Source organism: Leptodactylus fuscus, chromosome 7 (genome assembly GCF_031893055.1).
Source record: "Leptodactylus fuscus isolate aLepFus1 chromosome 7, aLepFus1.hap2, whole genome shotgun sequence".
Taxonomy (NCBI): domain Eukaryota; kingdom Metazoa; phylum Chordata; class Amphibia; order Anura; family Leptodactylidae; genus Leptodactylus; species Leptodactylus fuscus.
The window spans coordinates 135,163,233-135,182,646 of record NC_134271.1 but is presented as its reverse complement, the minus strand read 5'-3'; the positions used below and the strand labels follow the sequence as shown (position 1 = coordinate 135,182,646).

Genomic DNA, 19,414 nt, shown 5'->3' with positions numbered 1-19,414 from the left:
GCAGATAAGCCCAGTGGCCATAGAAACGCAGTGTCAACAATGAAGTGAATAAATTAAGATAGCGGCCAAACAGAGCAGTTTCAATAAAGCAATGTATTTAGGAAAAGTCTTATATTCACATAAACTAGCAGTATAGAGAGGATGCTTTTCATGGGACAACAACTTTAAGGAAGCCTGATACAGCTGCACCATTAAAGTGGTCACAGACCGTGAGTTTGACACCTGTGTATTAGACTATGCATGCTCTGCTAATAATACTGGAAACGAATATGAAATATATTATTATAATAGATTAAATATTAACAGAGAAATCAAACAGCAATTTAAGGCTTGAATGGTCAAAGTCTCCATTTACTTGGCTCTGAACCTAAACATTTGTTTACCCTCAGTAAAGGCGCAATCTAAAACCTTGTATAAAGTTACAGATGTCAGATTAAAAGACATAACACAGACTGAGAAGAAAGAGGTAAGTAACATAGCTATAATATTACTATATATATCCTTATAAATTACGTCATATCCATTTCTGGATTTTGCTAAAAGTACAGAATTATCCACTGTGGACAAACCCCGTGGGTAAAAAAGATCTTGACTAATTCTGACCAAAGAGTGTCCTGGAGTTCCACCATAGGAGAAACAGAGCAATACATGATGTCCAATGAAATCAATGATCCCTCTCGGTGCAAAGCTATACAGAGACAGCAGTTGCTGGAGCCTCTCGGACCCTTATATCAGTCATTTACTTCAATTGTAGATGTATCGTAAAATACTTTGAACTAACTGTTTATTTAAAGGGGTTTTACCATGAAAGACATTTATGGCATATCCACAAGATATTTCATAAAAATGTGTGACAAAATATTCTTCATAATAATTCAGATTACTGTAGGATCTACTGGGACGCTGGAAAATAATACAGAATGGGATAGAATTGGAGAAAAATGGAATCGTGCAGCCAAAATGACATATTACTAGAAATGAGCGAGTAGTATTCGATCAAGTAGGTATTCGATAGAATACTACGGTATTCGAAATACTCGTACTCAATCGAATACTACTTGCTATTCGAATGGAAAAATTTGATGCAGAACCAGCATTGATTGGCCGAATGCTATACAGTCGGCCAATCAACGCTGGTTCTTCTCCTACCTTTAGAAGTCTTCTCCGTGCAGCTTCCCCGCGGCATCTTCCGGCTCTGAATTCACTCTGCTAGGCATCGGGCCTGGGCAGAGCCGACTGCACATGCCCGCGCTACAAGAAAACGGCCGCTTTGACTATAAGACTTTGACCAATGCCTGGCAGAGTGAATTCAGAGCCGGAAGACGCCGCGGGGACACTGCACGAAGACTTCTCGGAGGATCTAGCCCGACCCTCACTCGTGCACTTGGTAAGTTCTATTTGATCGAATGTTGCCTACCCCTGAAACGAGCATTTTCCCCCATAGAGTATAATAGGATTCGATATTCGATTTGAGTAATCAAATATTGCGGGGCTACTCGAAACGAATATCGAATATCGAACATTTTACTGTTCGCTCATCTCTACATATCACCTGTATCTTATGGATCAGTATGATTCTAGGGATACCAAATATATATAGTCTTATTTACGTTTTACCCCTTTTAAAAAATCCAAAACTTCGCAATTTTTTTTCTCTCAGAGTTGCCATATTCTGACGCTCATAACTTTTTTATATTTCCATGAACTGGGATGCATAGGGCAATTTTTTTGTGGGGTCATTTGTAGTTTCTAGTTGTACCATTTGGAGAATAGGTATAAAGACAGGGCATTTTCAGACACAGGGATATCTAATGTGTATGTGTTACACAGTATTTTTTTTAACTTTTATCTATGTTCTAGGGAAAGAGGAGTGATTAAATTTTTTTTCCATTTTTTTAGATTTTTTTTTTAATTCATCATTTAATAGACTTCCTAGGGGATCTAATCACAAATGTAATATATTGTAAAATACCGGCACTTCTATTACAGGTTGCATAGAACAGACTCTAATAGAAGAAATGCTGAAACAAGCCTGAGAGCCTAGTTCCGAGCTGTCAGGGCAACAGATTGCCAGCCCCAGATATCAGCTCACCAAAATGGTAGCACCCAAGTATTGCTGGGAAAATGATGCCTTAGTCAGCTTTGACTGATATACTGAGGACTGATCTCTGGCATTAGCGACGTAACTCTGCTGTAGATTACAGCAAAGACCCAGAAGCTATGATACCCACACAACTTCTGAGCAGCCATATCTGTTATCCGCCATAACAGTATGGCAGATGTTGGGACAGGGTTAAAGTAGAACTCCTACAAAATAATGTAATCTCTGTAAATTAGAAAGGATACATGATATAAATTGTAGTGAAGGCAATCTTACTATTTGATGTATTTGTGAGTTATCCATCCCATTCTGGTCCTTAGATGTGTCATGTGACCAGTAATGGGGCTCGATCACTGGCACAGCATGCTATGTGTGCACAAAGGATAATTTTCTGTATTCAGTCCTTTATGTCAGTGTCACAGGAATGAATAGAGAAACGTGTCTGTCCAAATAATATCCTGTGTTAGTAGTTGCTTACATGTTCTAGGATCACATGACACAGTTGAGGGTCAGAATGGAGTTTATATCTTGCATACACAAGCACCACTAAAAATATTACCTTCATTACAGTTTACATCATGTACCCTTTCAATGGGACACAGAATACAATTTTTGTTGGAGTCCTTATTGGACTGTTGCTCTCATCCCAAAGAATGTAAACAGTCTTATAGAAGCCAATCCGTAGAATCTTTTTGGTGGTGATGGTGGGGTGACCTTCTGCAAACAGATGAGTTACAAGAGATGGAACCAATTTAATAATACATAGGATATATATTAAAATAAATACTTTATATGTAAAGTGTGTGTAAAAATCATATACCAAACATGAATGGTATTAAATATTAAAATTATGTTTTCAGGATTGAAGACATGGAGGTCTTCAATATGAGGTTCAACACCAACAAGATTTGTTTTATAATACTAACTGTGCTTGCAGTATATATTATGGTAGAAGATGACACAATTGTAGAAACAAAGCAGGGGAAAGTGAGTGGAATAAAACAGTCTGTGATATCTCGTACTGTCACAGCCTATCTAGGAATTCCATATGGAGAAGCACCAACAGGAGAAAGAAGGTTCCAAAAACCAGAACCCCGGGCACCATGGCATGGAATTTACAAAGCCACCACCTATGGAAACTCTTGTTACCAGATTAATGAAAATTTCTTCAGTGAGATACCTGCGATGGAAAAGTGGATTGCCAAAAATGAAATGAGTGAGGACTGTCTGAATCTCAATGTATGGGTTCCACAAACCATGTCTAAACCGGCACACGTCATGGTGTTCATCTATGGAGGAGGTTTTCTTTCTGGCACCTCATCTTTAGACATGTATGATGGAAGTGTGCTGGCAGCTTCTGAGGATGTGATCGTAGTGTCAATGAACTACAGAGTTGGAGCATTTGGTTTCTTAGCATTTCCAGGAAATACAAAAGCTCCAGGAAATGCTGGTTTGTTTGACCAAAGGCTGGCTCTTCAATGGATCCATGAAAATATTGCAGCTTTTGGTGGAAATGCAGACAGTATCACAATTTTTGGGCTCAGTGCAGGAGGTACTTCTGTTGGGTATCAAGTTATAAGTCCAGGAAGCCATTCTTATTTTAAAAGAGCCATTCTACAAAGTGGAACACCGACGGCAAACTGGGCATTCAATTCTCATGAAAGGTCAAGGATGTTATCCATACAATTAGCCAAACTCCTCGACTGTCCTACAGAAGATGATGATGCCTCTATAGCCTGCTTAAAAAAAGTAGATGCCAAAGACATAGTTTATAGGCAATTTATAAATGTAGCTGGATATGCCCTGACCATTTTTGTTCCAATTTTGGATAATGATTTTATAACTGACCTCCCCCAAAACCTAGTAAAAGAGTCAATCATGAATACTGATATTTTGATAGGTGTAGATAAAGATGATGGTAACCCATTTCCAGTGTTTGGTGCACCAGGATTTAGTGTAAAAAACCATAGTCTAATCACCACTGAGGAACTTAAAGAAGGTCTGAGATATTTCTTCCCACCAGGAGATGATCTCTCTGTAGAATCTATGATGTTACTGTATGTAGATTGGGATGATGAAAAAAACACTGAGAAGAATCGTAAAGCCATGGAGCAGATACTGAAAGACTATTATTTTATGTGTCCTGCAAAGTATTTTGCAAACTTTGCTTCAAAGACTAAAAATAACCTCTATGTCTATGAATATGATCACCGTCCATCAGATGAATGTTTTCCGGAGTGGATGGGGGTTATACATGGTGCGGAATTGCCAATATTATTTGGAAAACCACTTATTTCTCCTCAACAATTCTCAAACCAAGAACAAGTATTTAGCAGAAGACTTATGAGAATCTGGGCCAACTTTGCAAGAACAGGGTAAGTCATTGACTCTGAGTGGTATAGTGCGAGTGAGGGATGTTCCTAACCACAGATTTATATATCTCTAAGCTTTGGCCTGTAGGCCTTCTACAGCTACATATCAGGTTGCTATTGTTGTGGGTTTCAAGAGACAATTCCTCAGTCACCCATGCTATGTAATGTTTTATACTTATTATCAAGGATGGATATACAGTTTAAAACCCCTATGGATTAGACACATTCAGAAGGTCCTAAGCAATCTACAAAGAGTACAGCTGTGTACGTTATACAGTATAACTATATACACTCTACAAAAATAACTTTTGATATCTAATTATATATTTGCCTATACAAGATAACATAGGAATGCCATGCAAAAATGATAATTCCATTAGAGCCTTTAAATATTACTGAGGGGGATCGCTGTCTGCTATCTTTGATTGGGACCGAAAGCGAGAAATCATCTCATCATTGATGGGTCCTCGTATAGAGGAGGGTTTTTTCTAAAGATAAGTCAAAACCTTTGAAGTGTGAGTCCTCTTCATGCCCAAAAGCGCAATAATCTTTCAACAATTTTCAAAATATCATCTATTTTATTTGTATCTTTTTAGCATAAAGTCGTACACTTGCTAATAGCCTACAGTAAATTGATAGTAAGATGATGTTTCCTGATACTTGACAGACATTCTGTAACGTATATGCCTTTTCGTGTCTCTTCGCCACCCTCGACAGGCACCTTGTTTTCCTCTGTTCTTGAAATAGTAAATCTTAGCCTTGCCTGTGTGATTGAAAGCCTGTCTACCAATCAAGTCTAGGGCGGGTCTTAGGCTTCCTATATACAGGTCATCAGCTCACACAGGTTTGTTGGCTAATGTGACTCTGTCCTTAGACTTTGTCCCTGCTTAGCTCCTCTTTCTGCTACTATTGTATTACCGATCTCTGATCTTTGGCTTCCCTTGTGACTACTCTTCAGATTACGATTTGGTACTGCTTTGTCTCTCAGGCTTTGACCCTTGCCTTGCCTTCTGTGTTGTTTGTCTTTTCTTGTTCTGTGTGACACTTATTGAGAGAAGGAACTGTCGCCAAGTTGCTCCTGTCATTAAGACAGTGTGGTAATTAGGTAGGAACAGGGGCTGGGTCAAGTTTAGGGCTCACTGTCTCACTGTCTTTCCCTTCTTCCATTGTTCCAGCAGTAGCACTATGGAGTTGCCAAACTAGTGATTCCTTGTGATTCTTTGCAATATTATTATTAATGACCTGGTAGTAGTTAGGGAGTGGAGGGAGGGAGAATTTCTGCACTGTACTGTGAGCTTGACTACTGCAGTTTGCACAGAGTTCCACAGATAATGGAGGGGGTTTGCAAGAATGGAAATCACCTTTCGGAAATTGCAGTCTCATTTGGGATTCTTTTAATAGTGGGAATTGCTGTGCTTGTAAGTATATTGAACATGATGCATTCTGGAACTCAGCTTGGAAGCTCTTTTTTTGCTACTTGCTCATGTGGCTTTATATATGTAGGCATGAACAATAGGAAAGCATGGAAATGATAGGGGGTTTGTCTTTACTTTACTTTACTAATATTCTGAAAACATGAATTGTAAAGACTAAAGCCTTTACAATTCATGTTGTGAGGACATGACCCCTGAAAGTCTGGGTTTTGGAACATATTAAAAAGAGATTGTGGCCGTGGTGAATGTTAGAAAGGTGTATAAGTTACAGCTAATACTGTGCCATTTCCCCGATTTCCATTTTTTGGAACCCTTTGACTAGGTTCACACAGAGTTTTTTGGTCCAGAATTTGAGGCGGAGGCCGCTTCAGATTCCAGACCAAAAAAACGGTAGCTGCGACCGGATGCCGATGCAGTGCAACAGCATTCAGAAGCGGCACTCCGCTCCGGATTAGGCCCAAATGAATGGGTCTAGTTGGGAGGAGGGACTGTCTTCATGCGGATGTCGCGAAGCGAATCTGTCTGAAGAATGAGCATGTCACTTTTTTTTTTTCGGGAGCCGGAACACACTGCTCCCGTAAAAAAGAACTGAATGGCTCCCATTTCAACGGGAGCCATTTTTTGGTCAGCATTTTGAGGTCGATTCTGCCTCAAAATGCTGACCAAAATACCCCATGTGAACTCAGCCTTTGTGTTTTCAAGCTTGAGGTATTGATAGGATCCATTTGAGGGGGAGAGGGGGAGATTTCCACAGCACTATATTGAGGAAGAAACCCAGTGGATTATTTTTTTAACTACTATGTCACCAGTAGGTTTCAATGAGGCCATTAGCTCTAAATTTTTTTTGTGAGTTAGTAGTTACGCAAATTTTATTACTTTTATTATATAATATATTACCCAGACTGCCCAAAAAATGAAGATCCTTTGCACAGGATCCACCCTATTTTAATTCAGAATATTTCTATCCTCTGTTAGGGTGATGTGTTTTGGTTTTTTTGTTGTTGTTTGTATTTTTTTTTTTTTACCTTTTTTCTGGATCACTTGGTATGTTTATAGGATTGGCTTGATGGGCTTTTATCTTCATCCAACTATATCAACTATATTACTGTGTTACCCAGTCTGTCCAATGAATGCCATTTCTTCGCATAAGATCCCACTCTTCTAACTCACACTTTGGTAATGGAGTATATGATAATGGGTTTTACACATTAGACAAAACCTTTGTCATGATGTATCAGGAACTACCAAAAATGTTTTTCTTTAATGTTTTTCATATGCTGTAGAAATCCAAGTGATGATGAATTTCATTGGCCGCAGTATTCGGTTGAAGAACAACTTTACGCCATTCTGAAAGTGGATCACATTGATGTTGAGCAGAAATGGAACAGTCAAAAATGTCAATTCTGGAATTCCTTCTACCCCAAACTAGTGAAAACTTTGGTGGGTGAAAATTATTATTTTATGTTATTTTATATTATCTAATAGAAAGATACAAGTAGGTTATGCCTAATTTTACCTACTTCTGTATCACATAAACAATCATATCGGTAGTGGTCCATGAGTCATCCAGTCCGTGCAAGAAACACTTGTGATACTTTTTTGACTAGGCAAACACCTTGATATCACAGGTAGAGATCCATATTATTCAATAACATGTACTGTGTTGGAGATATTCACCAATAAGCTCTACGCATTATGTTCGAACAATGGAGGGGCAAGATTTACCTCTGCACATGGCCCCTAAAGTTCAGCCTGAATTATCTGAAATTCTTACTCCTCATTGTCCTCCACTACATCCCCTCTGAATACAGATGTAGCAGAGTTAACCAAAACTTCTGCAATGGGGTAAACTATCACAGTTTGATATATTATCACAGATGACAACAAAAACCAATGAAAGGTCACTGCAACTCTTAACCCATTGTAGAAGTTCAGGTTAACTCTGTTACATCTGTACATGTAAAAGTTGAGCTGCTTGGACATAATAACAACCATATATTTGTAGGGTCTACTGGTTTCCTTATCTTACATTTACCATTCCAAGCTCACTTTCCTCAATCTGCTTCTTCTTTACAATAATAAGTGCCCCTGCCTCGAATAGTGCCCAAAATGATAACTATTCTAGGACTCCCTCATCTGGTCCTGTGTTGGGGATATCAGACAGTACTGGAAGGATCATCTAACCCCAACTGATATCCCCTAACTTGTCGATATTAACGAAATTAGCTCTGTTAGGGCTAGTTAACACAGGGACTCTGTGTGTGCACAGTCCGGACTAGGCCCATTCCCAAATGAATGGGCCTAGTCCGGAGGGTGCTGTCGTGAGCCAGAATCAGCCGCAGAATCCGCCTGAAGAAAGGGCAGCTCGTTTCTTTTTTCCACTAGCGGGAACAAACCACCAGCAGAAAAAAGAACGCTAGCGGTTTACTTAAGCATCTATTGTTAGAGGGCAGATTTTGAGGAGATTCCGAGCCAAAATTCACCCCCTCTTGCCCCGTGTGAGCTAGCCCTTATAGTGGACATAACAGAGGACTAGGGGAACGGAATGATCCGAACACAGATGTGAACTGGACCAAAATTAAAGAAAATTCTCTTTTCAAATCTTTGATGTTGGTTTTAATGATGAATTACACACATCGTAGGGGATTTCACTGTAACAAATACATGAAAAATGAATAAATAAAAACTACAGACAATAAAAAAAAAGTCCTATAATAATAATCTCATCTCTATCTCCTTGTAGATGCATGAACAAAAGTCCTAACGTAAACTGTGCTATTGAATTCTATGAATCGAAGAGGTGACAACGTGGGAAACACCAATGTATCTTCACTTGTGTAATAAAACCTAGATATTCTAATACATCTGAATCTTCATTGTTTTCCCTGTATGTTATTTGTTAGAACAAATATTCTGACTCTCGAGCTATTTTTCCTATTGTGAATGTAGACAATATTGTACAATACTGGGCCGTCTCTCTGGTCTGTGTTGTCTCTTCTATATTTTCTCCTATCCTCGTGTCTTCGTAAAAGTTTTGCCCATCTCTGCTAAATATTATTGCCACAATCTCTGGAATTTTAGTTAATCAGAGACAAATTCAAAATTGTTCGGTTTTGTTAAAAACCCAACTTTTCAAAATATTTTGGTCAAACCTGGCCCGGTAAGAGGCATAGTATTGCAGGGGGTAAGTGGATGACATGTGGACTGGATGGTTTACTCATCATCTTAGGACAACAAGATGATGTTATCTCCGACACTGGCGCCATCCTTCTGAGTCTGTTTTCAACTCTTTCCTCCTCATTCCTGTCTTCACCGCCCCTCTCCCATGGGGCTCCATCTTTTCTTTAAGGACAGCACCACTGGGTGCTAAAGAAGACATTAAAGATAATTAGAGATGAGCGAGTACCATTCGATCAAGTAGGTAGTCGATCGAATATTAAGGTATTCGACATATTCAATTTTGATCCAATACCACATGGTAAGCGCAGTAAAAATTTGTATCCCCTCCCACCTTCCCTGGCGCTTTTTTTGCACCAATAACTGTGCAGGGAAGGTGGGATAGGAAGCAGGAAAATGTAGGCATCCAAAAAAAATAGGAAAAAGTCATTGGCTGGCGAAATCAGGTGACCTCGGATTTATAAGAATAGTGTCAGTCATGTTCGTATCATTTGCGGCTTGGAGTTAGACAGGGAGAGACATGCTGAGGGCTAGAGAGGGAATAGCTTCTGTTCGGCAGGCAGGAAACATTATCAGAGCTACACTGTTTGATGAGTGTATATACACCACTAGTATATACACCACTAGTATATACACTCATCCTGCAGCGAATATCAAAAAAAGCCCTTTTTAGGGCTAAATTTCCCTACCACTGGTATACAACACATATGTGTCCCATAGGGGTGAGAAGCTAGCACTTGTCCTTGCATCCGGTATGTACGGTAATAGATAAACACCATATTTATCTACCCTCCGTGTATACTTTACAAAAACTGATGAATACAAGTATTTTTATTCACTCACTTATTGTACCTGTCCCATTGGGTGAGAAGCACACTGTATACTGTCATCCGGTATATAGGATGGTAGATACGCTCAAGATATCTACCCTTTGTGTATAGTTCAATCAAAAACACTTGTATACATCAGTTTGTGCACTCACTCATTCTAACTGTTCCACTGGGTGAGAAGCACGCTGTATACAGTCATCCGGTATCTACAGCAGTAGATACGCTCAATATATCTACCCTTGTGTATACAAAAAAAAAATTCATTTGTATACATCAGTTTGTGAACTCACTCATTCTAACAGTCCCATTGCTGGTGTAAGGCTCAACTCACTTTTTTGATGATACAAACACTATATGACCGCTCCACCAAGGCTCAACTCACTAAGAGCCTAAATCTCTGCCGGTGCAAGGCTCAACTCTCCCCAAGGGCCAAAAACTCTGCTGGTGCAAGGCTCAACTCACCTCAAGGGCTTAATACTCTGCTGGTAGAAGGGTCAACTCACTTTAAAACACTCCAAAAGTAACCTTTTTTTGGGGGGAAGGTTCTTCTAAGTTATATGCTGTATTATAGGAGCTCCCTAAGTACAACTGTACCTGCTGTGGCTGCCCATAGGTGTCGGATGTGGCTGTGGTTGGCACTACAAGGTGAAAAAATTTCTGTTTTCAGAAACTGTACTGGTGGCTGATGTTGCTGCGTTCCCTCCTGCTGCTTGTACCAGTAGATGGAGCACTGACTGAAAGAGACTGGACTGGGTCTAGGCAGGGACCAGACAGAGGCCACTCGGGTATACATGCAACTAGCACTTGCAGAGGTTTCCCAAAAAGCTGCAGCAAGATGGGTATTCAGCCTATGCAGGTAATATGCCAATTTTGCAGGGGAGGTGTATAAAAGTAAACTGTTATATTCACCTTACCTCACCTCTTCTGGGCCTTTTGGCAGCTGTCGACACTCTCTGTCCTGGTCTGACCTCTTCTGGCCTCCAGGGTGTTGTTATTCACGTGGGTTCACCTCTGAGGTCCAAGCACGGGACCCTGTGCACATGACATTCCTCAGGAGGTCAGAAGAGGATCGAGGGATAGCACTGGATACAACCAGCTTACTCCTCTGTAGTAATATGAAAATAAGTTTGTGGAAAAATAGGAACCCAGCGATACTTGATACTGGAAGCTGATGTATATGGAGTTGTATGGTGGAGTCTTCATGCTAGACATTGGTCAAAAGTTTTCTTCTGTGCCACTGTAAATGTAAAGACCTCACCCATCAACCCCTCATATAATAGATAATCTTCCTAAAACCCAATATATTAACAATATAAAAAAGATATCAAAACCTAAAAGTTATCTCCATATCTAACATTTTAAAGGGAAATTCACGGTAACCTATAGGATGGTTTTATAGATTTCTGTTAATATTTGACCTAATTCATAGAAATTCTTACCCTCAAAAAGTCAAAGTCTACTTGAACTCTAAGCCATGAAATCAATGAAGTTGACCTCAGTGGAGATTAAAACTTTTTTAAAGTTACTGGTACTGTCAAAAGCCAGACTGTCGAGGAAAGGGTGAGTAGCATACGTAAAATATTACTGCATATGATGTTACATACATTTTTGCATATTTTTGAGCCACAACATTGTCTGCTGTGAGAAGTAACTTTCTTAAAATGTATCTCAGTTAATAAAGTGACCTCAGGGTGTCCAGCTCCTGGGACTTCCAATGATCCAAGGGAACCTTAAGTCAGGTGTTCAGTGTCCTACAGTTCCACCACAGGAGAAAGAGAGTATATCTGATGTCCATGGCTCAGTGGTTAGCACTGCCAACCTTGTAGTGCTGGTATTCAGGTCTAATAAAAAGTGATGGCATATGATTAGGATATTCTACCATGATATGACTAGTGGGGGTCTAACCTTTCAGACTTCCATTTATACTAAGAAGGATTTGCCAAAGGGCATTCTATAGAAAGTGGATAGGCAGCAGATACACCCAAGCCTGGGAACTCTGGAGGCCAAAAAGTTCTCTTCAAAAATGGTAGAGAGAAGATAAATATGAATGGGTATCAACAAATGGTATTCACCTCTCACTAGGATATACAACCAATTTAAGATTGATGGGGATCCAACCTCTGATCCTGAGAATGACAATGACCAAAAAGAGACCCATCTGCCTGGTGTTGGTTGGCTACATGGTTGGTTGGCTGCTCTCATTAGAGATAGAGATTAGCGAGTAGTATTCGATCGAATACCTCGCTCCCATAGGAATGCGTGTAAGCGGCCGAACACCAAGGGGTTAAGTGCAGTGAATATTTGATGCGCTTAACCCCTTGGTGTTCAGCCACTTACACGCCTTCCTGTGGGAGCGAGGTATACGATCAAATACTACTCGCTCATTTCTAATTAGAGATGAAGCAGCAATATGGAGACTATAATTTAGGAACAGATCATTTGTATACTGTATATAATCGAGTATAAGCCAACCCAAATATAAGCCAAGGCCCCTAATTTTACCACAAAAACTGGGAAAACTTATTGACTCGAGTATAAGCCTAGGGGGGAAATGCAGCAGCTACTGGAAAATTTCAAAAATTAAAATGGTCGGAGTTTTTGGGTGCAGTAGATGCTGGGTGCTGGGGAAGGGGAGGGGTGTTTTGGTTGTCTGTCTGCCCCTGCTCTGAGCTTGAGGACTGTTTTTTCTTCCCCCACTTGGAATTCAGCCTGGCTGACTATAGGGTATCTGCAGTGCTCCTATTAACCCCTTTCTGACGGAACAGGAGCACTGCAGATCCTCTATATTCAGTAGACCGGGCACTGTCAGACACAGGGATACCTAATGTGTTTGTGTTTCATGGTAATTTTCTACTTTTTTATGTATTCTAGGGAAAGGAGGGATTTACAACTTATTTTTTTATTTTTTTTTAAATATTTTTTTTTCTTGCACTATTTTGTGGGAGACGCTATACATTAATATTGTGGCTGGTCATAGACCCCCTTCGCTCCTAAAAAAAAAAATAAAAAATAATAATAATAATAATATATATATATATATATATATATATATATATATATATATATATATATATTTTTTTTTTTTATTTTTTTTTTTTTTTTTTTTTTTGCTGACTCGAGTATAAGCCGAGGGGGGCTTTTTAAGCACAAAAACTGTGCTGAAAAATTTGGCTTATACTTGAGTATATACGAGGGAAGCAAAAAGTCTCCGTACATCACCAGTAGTTTCACCACCTCCCTGAGCACCTATATTTAAAAAATTTAACTAGTCAAGTAATGTTACAGATTATTTTAGAAGAAATATTTTATATGTAATGAGTGTGTGCTAAAAAAGTTGTGTGATAAAATGTAATAAAAATTAATATATTATGTTTTCAAAACCGCAGACATGGAACACCAAAAAATGTGGTTCTACATCAACAAAACCTGTTTCGTGATACTAACTATACTTGCTGTAAATGTTATGGGAGAAGATGACACAATTGTAGAAACACGGCAGGGGAAAGTGAGTGGAATAAAACAGTCGGTGATGTCTCGTACTGTCACAGCCTATCTAGGAATTCCATATGGAGAAGCACCAACAGGAGAAAGAAGGTTCCAAAAACCAGAACCCCGGGCACCATGGCATGGAGTTTACAAAGCCACCACCTATGGAAACTCTTGTTACCAGAGTGAAGAAGATGCCTTCAGTGAGATATCTGGGACAGATATGTTTCTTGTCAAAAATGAAAAGAGTGAGGACTGTCTGAATCTGAATGTATGGGTTCCACAACCCATGTCTAAACCAGCACATGTCATGGTGTTCATCCATGGAGGAGGGTTCATTTCTGGTAGCTCCTGTTTATATACATATGATGGAAGTGTGCTGGCAGCTTCTGAGGAAGTGATCGTAGTGTCAATGAACTACAGAGTTGGAGCACTGGGTTTCTTAGCTTTTCCAGGAAATACAAAAGCCCCAGGAAATGCTGGTTTGTTTGACCAAAGGCTGGCTCTTCAATGGGTTCATGAAAATATTGCAGCTTTTGGTGGAAATCCAGACAGTATTACAATTTTTGGACATAGTGCAGGAGCTGCTTCTCTTGGGTATCATGTGATGAGCCCAGGAAGCCATTCTTACTTTAATAGAGCCATTCTACAAAGTGGAGCACCGACGGCAAACTGGGCATTCAATTCTCCTGAGAGGTCGAGGAAGATGTCCATACAATTAGCCAAACTCCTCAACTGTCCTACAGAAGATGAAGATGCCTCTATAGCCTGTTTACAAAGAGCAGATGCCAAAGACATAGTTGATAAGCAAATTCTAAGTGGTTTTATTTTGACCTTTTTTGTTCCAGTTTTGGATAATGACTTTATAACCGACATTCCCCGAAATCTAGTAAAACAGTCAATCATGAATACCGATATATTAATAGGAATAACTAAAGATGATGGTAACCCATTGCCAGTGTTTGGTGCACCAGGATTTAGTGTAAAAACTGAAAGTCTAATCACCACCGAGGAACTTAAAGAAGGTATGAGATATTACTTCCCACCCGGAGATGATCTCTCTGTAGAATCTATGATGTTACTGTATGTAGACTGGGATGACGAAAAAAACACTGAGAAGAACCGTAAAGCCATGGAGCAGATACTGAGAGACAGTATTTTTTTGTGTCCTTCAAAGTATTTCGCAAACTTTGTAGCGGAGGCTGAAAATAACCTCTATGTCTATGAATACAATCATCGTCCATCAGACGAAGGACTTCCGGAGTGGATGGGGGTCGCACATGGTGCGGAATTGCCAATATTATTTGGAAAACCACTTATTTCACCTCAACAATTCTCAAACCAAGAACAAGTGTTTAGCAGAAGACTTATGAAAATCTGGGCCAACTTTGCAAAAACAGGGTAAGTCAATTACTCTAAATGTCATAGTGCGAGTGAGGGATGTTCATAACACCGCAGATTTATCATTGACAAAGTTTTGGGCTATAATGTTAATTTTATTGGTTGTCAGGGTCAACCCATTCACCAATAAACACTACATAAGAAACAGTTATCAGAGCAGAAGAAGTCAACTATCAGTTTGTTCCACTATCTCTAAGAGCCCAGGATTGTCCTCAGACTCCTACATAGCAGGTTGATGTCCTGTGACTATGAAAGGCCAAAGTATCAGCCACCCATGTTCTATAACCCTTTATTCTTAAACACCATTTTGTTAGGACAGTTTAAAACCAATATGACTAGTTAGTAGGTTGCAATAGCAAGCAATGAATTGGATACAAACAAAAGACCATGAGCAATATGCCAAAAGCAAAACTATTTGATATTGATCTGGCTCCTGATCCCAGTAGTGATACTAGTTATCTCATGCACTTGAAAAAGAGATATTTCCTGAAACGCGTAGTGCCCCATACCCGAATTAAGAACTTATTGTTTCCCATTCACAGAAGTGAGAGCATTAACCAATGCTTTCCCATGGGTTTAAAACCCCAAAAGTACTTTCATATCTTATAGGAGTGACGTAATTATAATGTGCAAACATAAATGGACACAGATATACTTGTAATGATCTTTTTTATACCATGATCTGTAACTGTGACAAGCGGGCATCCTATATATCTAGAAAAGAAAGGTTTTAGCATAGTCATGGGCGAAGTTTCTTTATTGTTAAACCGGTGAAATTTTGATACTCAATGCCCCAAGATGTGGTGATGGCTGATAAGTACAAGTTAAAGATGGGCGTTAGGGTTGAGAGATTGGGATCGGATAAGATCGGATCCAGATCGGCGATCGAGTAAATTTCATGATCGCGATCGGGTTCTGATCCCACCTAAAAAAGATTGGTAGCGGAATTCCGATCCCGATCACTCAACTTACCTGCACAGAAGTGCTGCCGCTGCCACTTCCCGTTCTTCTCGCTCCTCTTCTTACTCCTTCACATGCCTTCAGAGCGCCCTGCATGCCCCCACCTCCCTAGACTAGTGTTAGAAATGCTGGGAGAAGGCAGGGATTGTGGCTTAGGATAGTGTGGGTGGGTACTGGGAGGGGAGACGTGAGTGATGCACTCACGTCTCCCCGCCCACACTCTCCTAAGCCACAACATGCCCCGCCTACTCCCATCATCTCTAACAATAGCCTAGGGAGGTGGGGGCACACACTGCGCTCTGAAGGCATGTCAATGAGAGAGGACAGGCCTGAGAAGAACGGGGAGCGACAGTGGATCTGTGCACATATGCGGGGGTTAAGTAGCCGGGTTTTTTTTTTTTCTTTTTAATCACTACACAGCGTGGAGTACAAAAATTTGAACAATTTAATGAATAGGATTGTTTTTAAAATGCAATCTGATAATTAAAAAAAAATCCCATTGACTTGCATTGGGATCGGAATTGGGATCGGGTTCGAATGGAAAATAATTGGAAATTGGATTTTAAAAATGAACCTGAAATTTCAAGATTAGCTCAACCCTGATGGGCGTCGATAAATTTCTTAGAAGAAAGAATATCACATGTTCTGGGAAATATACGTTTTTGGGATTTTTTATTTTTGATAGTATTCACATAATTTATTTATTTTTTCTTTTGCCTTTCTCTTGATCAACTTTGTAGGTTTATAGGTTTGACTTGATGGACTTTTGTCTTTATCCAACTTTATTAACTATGTTACCATGTTACCTGATCTTCCCCCAAAAAATGAAGCTCCTTTGCATTAGATCCCCCTCTTTTAACTCAGACTTTGGTAATGGAGTATATGACAATGAGTTTTATACATTAGACAAAACCTTTGTCATGATGTATCAGGAACTACCTGGAGCTTTATTAACCATTCATTAATTATGCATTTCATAATGTTTTTCATATGTTGTAGAAATCCAAGTGATGATGAATTTCATTGGCCCCAGTATTCGGCTGAAGAACAACGTTACGCCATTCTGAAAGTGGATCGCATTGATACTAAGCAGAAATGGAACAGTCAAAAATGTCAATTCTGGAATTCCTTCTACCCCAAACTAGAGCAAAAATTGGTGGGTGAAAATAATTATTTTATCTTATGATGCATAATAGATAATGAATTGAAGGCTATACCGAATTTTTATGTTTTTATTTTTGTATGTTTTTCATTTTTTATTTTTATGCTGTTATCTACTTTTTTAAAAAAATTTAATAGCACAAAGAGCTACTAAAAGAATTTTGAAATAGTTCTCCCTCTCCGTTACGGTAATTTTTATTTTGTATTGTGTCATCAGGGGTGGGGCTAGAACCTGTGATGTGGGCGTGTTATTAGCATATTATTTTATTTTTAAAATTATTTTACTTTCTTTTTTTAACTTTTCTAATTATTTAATTCATTAAATTAAAATTAATTAATTAATTTTGCATTGCGTCCCCACAAGGTCATAATAGACCTTTGGGGGCATCTGAACTCAAATTGCAACCAAATTGCAGGAGAAATACAGCCCCCTACCCATACCTACAGAGATGATCTGTATCCTCTAGGACCCAGCATCTCTAGCAGTCTCTGATCCCTGGTGGATCACATGATCACCAGGTCAGAGGGGAGATGCATCATGGCAGCTGCGGTAGCTGTGTATACAGTGTTCGGGAAGGCAGGGACAGTAATAAACCATGTCTGTCCTCTCTAGGGGAGCCAGCTCCCTACTTCTGCAGCAACACACCGCCTGGACATATAAAGTCTATGGGAGGTCCAGAAGTGGTTAATAATCTCTAAGGGCGACTTCATCTGTACTGTCATTTCTCCACTGACATAGGTGATGGAACAATGTAAATGTAAATTGAAGTCCCTGGGTTCCAATATAAAATCTGCACCAGAGACCTCCATCTACCATGTGAAATACACAAATATCTTTTGTTCTATAAGGAACTTTATAATATAAACCTCATACTATAAAATTACATCCAATCTCGTAATCATTTTAACATATTTCTTTCTGGTTGTAGATACATGAAGATAAGGCCTAAAGTGAACTGTGCCATGGTATTCAAGATTCTGAAATGGAGTGACAGTGGAAGCTCCCGTATAATCCAATGTACTTTCACTCATATAATAAAACATATTCTAAGAAATATTTGTCTTCTCTGTTTTCACATTATTTTACTTCCTTGAACAGATATTTTGGCTTCAGAGCTGTTTTTCCTATTGTAAACAAAAGACAATTGTGCATCTTTAGTAATCCAGCTGGAAATAATGGAGATGATTAGAGATGAGTGAACAGTAAAATGTTTGAGGTTCGATATTCGTTTCGAGTAGCCCCTCAATATTCGACTACTTGAATCGAATATTGAACCCTATTATAGTCTATGGGGGGAAAATGCTCGTTTCAGGGGTAGGCAACGTTCAATCTAATTATACTTACCAAGTCCACGAGTGAGGGTCGGGCTGGATCCTCCGAGCAGTCTTTTCCTTGCAGCGTCCCCGCGTCTTCTTCTGGCTCTTCATTCACTCTGCCAGGCATTGGGCCTGGGCAGAGCCGACTGCGCATGCCCACACTACAAGCGGACATGTGCAGTCAGCTCTGCCGAGGCCCTATGCCTGGCACAGTGAATTCAGAGCCGGAAGACGCCACGGGGAAGCTGCACGGAGAAGACTTCTAAAGGTAGGAGAAGAACCAGCGTTGATTGGCCGACTGTATAGCATTCGGCCAATCAATGCTGGTTCTGCATCGAACTTTTACATTCGAACAGCAAGTGGTACTCGATCGAGTACGAGTATTTCGATTACCGTAGTATTCGATCGAATACCTACTCGATCGAGTACTACTCGCTCATCTCTGGAGATGAGTATTATAGTCAATTGATAACAGATTACATACACGTATGTGCAGTCTCTTCTCTACTTCCTCTATCCATTTACCTTCTATACATGTATACAGTAGATAGAGTGCTATAAGGATTGGAGAGTTATGATTGGATTTGCTTCATTTTGGTTTGTCCATCTTTGCAGCCATATTTTTGCCGCAGTCAGAGGAAACCTGACAAACCTTATTCATTATGAGCCCGTTTGCTTATCTCCACTACACAGAAGTAGCCTCTGAGAGAATTGTTTAGAGCATCAGGGGTAGCACTTTTACACCAAGATCCAGTGTCTAATGAGAAGACACCTGTAATCCTGTACATATCTGCTGAGCTTTCCAGCAATCTGACATTTCTATCTGGGATGGAGGGTGTCCTTTTTCTTCTTGTCAATGAGTTTATGAGAGAAATTAATGGTGGACGATACACAAATTGTCCTTAGGTCACCTCCTCTTACCAGCAAATATTTGAAAAAAAGACACTTGCTTAATATCTCTTGATTATACATAGACAAAACCTGAAATATGTGAAGGTGGGTGAATCTCCGAAGATTAATTTATCTTCAGATGAGTTGACCTTCTGGTTTGTTTCACTCCAAACTTGTTCAGAAAGAACTGGAAGTGAAATGATTATACTTTGGGGTCTCTTTAGACCCAGGTCATAACAGGTGGGGGCCCAGGGGAGGTGTGATAAAATAACAGTTATATTCACC

The 19,414-nt window shown here is 39.6% G+C and overlaps 2 protein-coding genes across 2 annotated transcripts; both read left to right on the top strand.

Moving 5' to 3' along the window:
- The first annotated feature begins 422 nt into the window (after window positions 1-422).
- On the top strand, window positions 423-8,720 carry LOC142212979 (cholinesterase-like). The gene is made up of 4 exons (XM_075281116.1): window positions 423-466; window positions 2,962-4,476; window positions 7,190-7,346; window positions 8,650-8,720. The coding sequence occupies exons 2-4, from the start codon at window positions 2,972-2,974 to the stop codon at window positions 8,668-8,670; spliced, it is 1,683 nt and encodes a 560-aa protein (XP_075137217.1). The 5' UTR covers window positions 423-466; window positions 2,962-2,971; the 3' UTR covers window positions 8,671-8,720.
- LOC142213372 (cholinesterase-like) lies at window positions 8,684-16,946 on the top strand. The gene is made up of 3 exons (XM_075281690.1): window positions 8,684-8,743; window positions 13,300-14,800; window positions 16,760-16,946. The coding sequence occupies exons 1-3, from the start codon at window positions 8,728-8,730 to the stop codon at window positions 16,944-16,946; spliced, it is 1,704 nt and encodes a 567-aa protein (XP_075137791.1). The 5' UTR covers window positions 8,684-8,727.
- The last annotated feature ends 2,468 nt before the right edge of the window (window positions 16,947-19,414 follow it).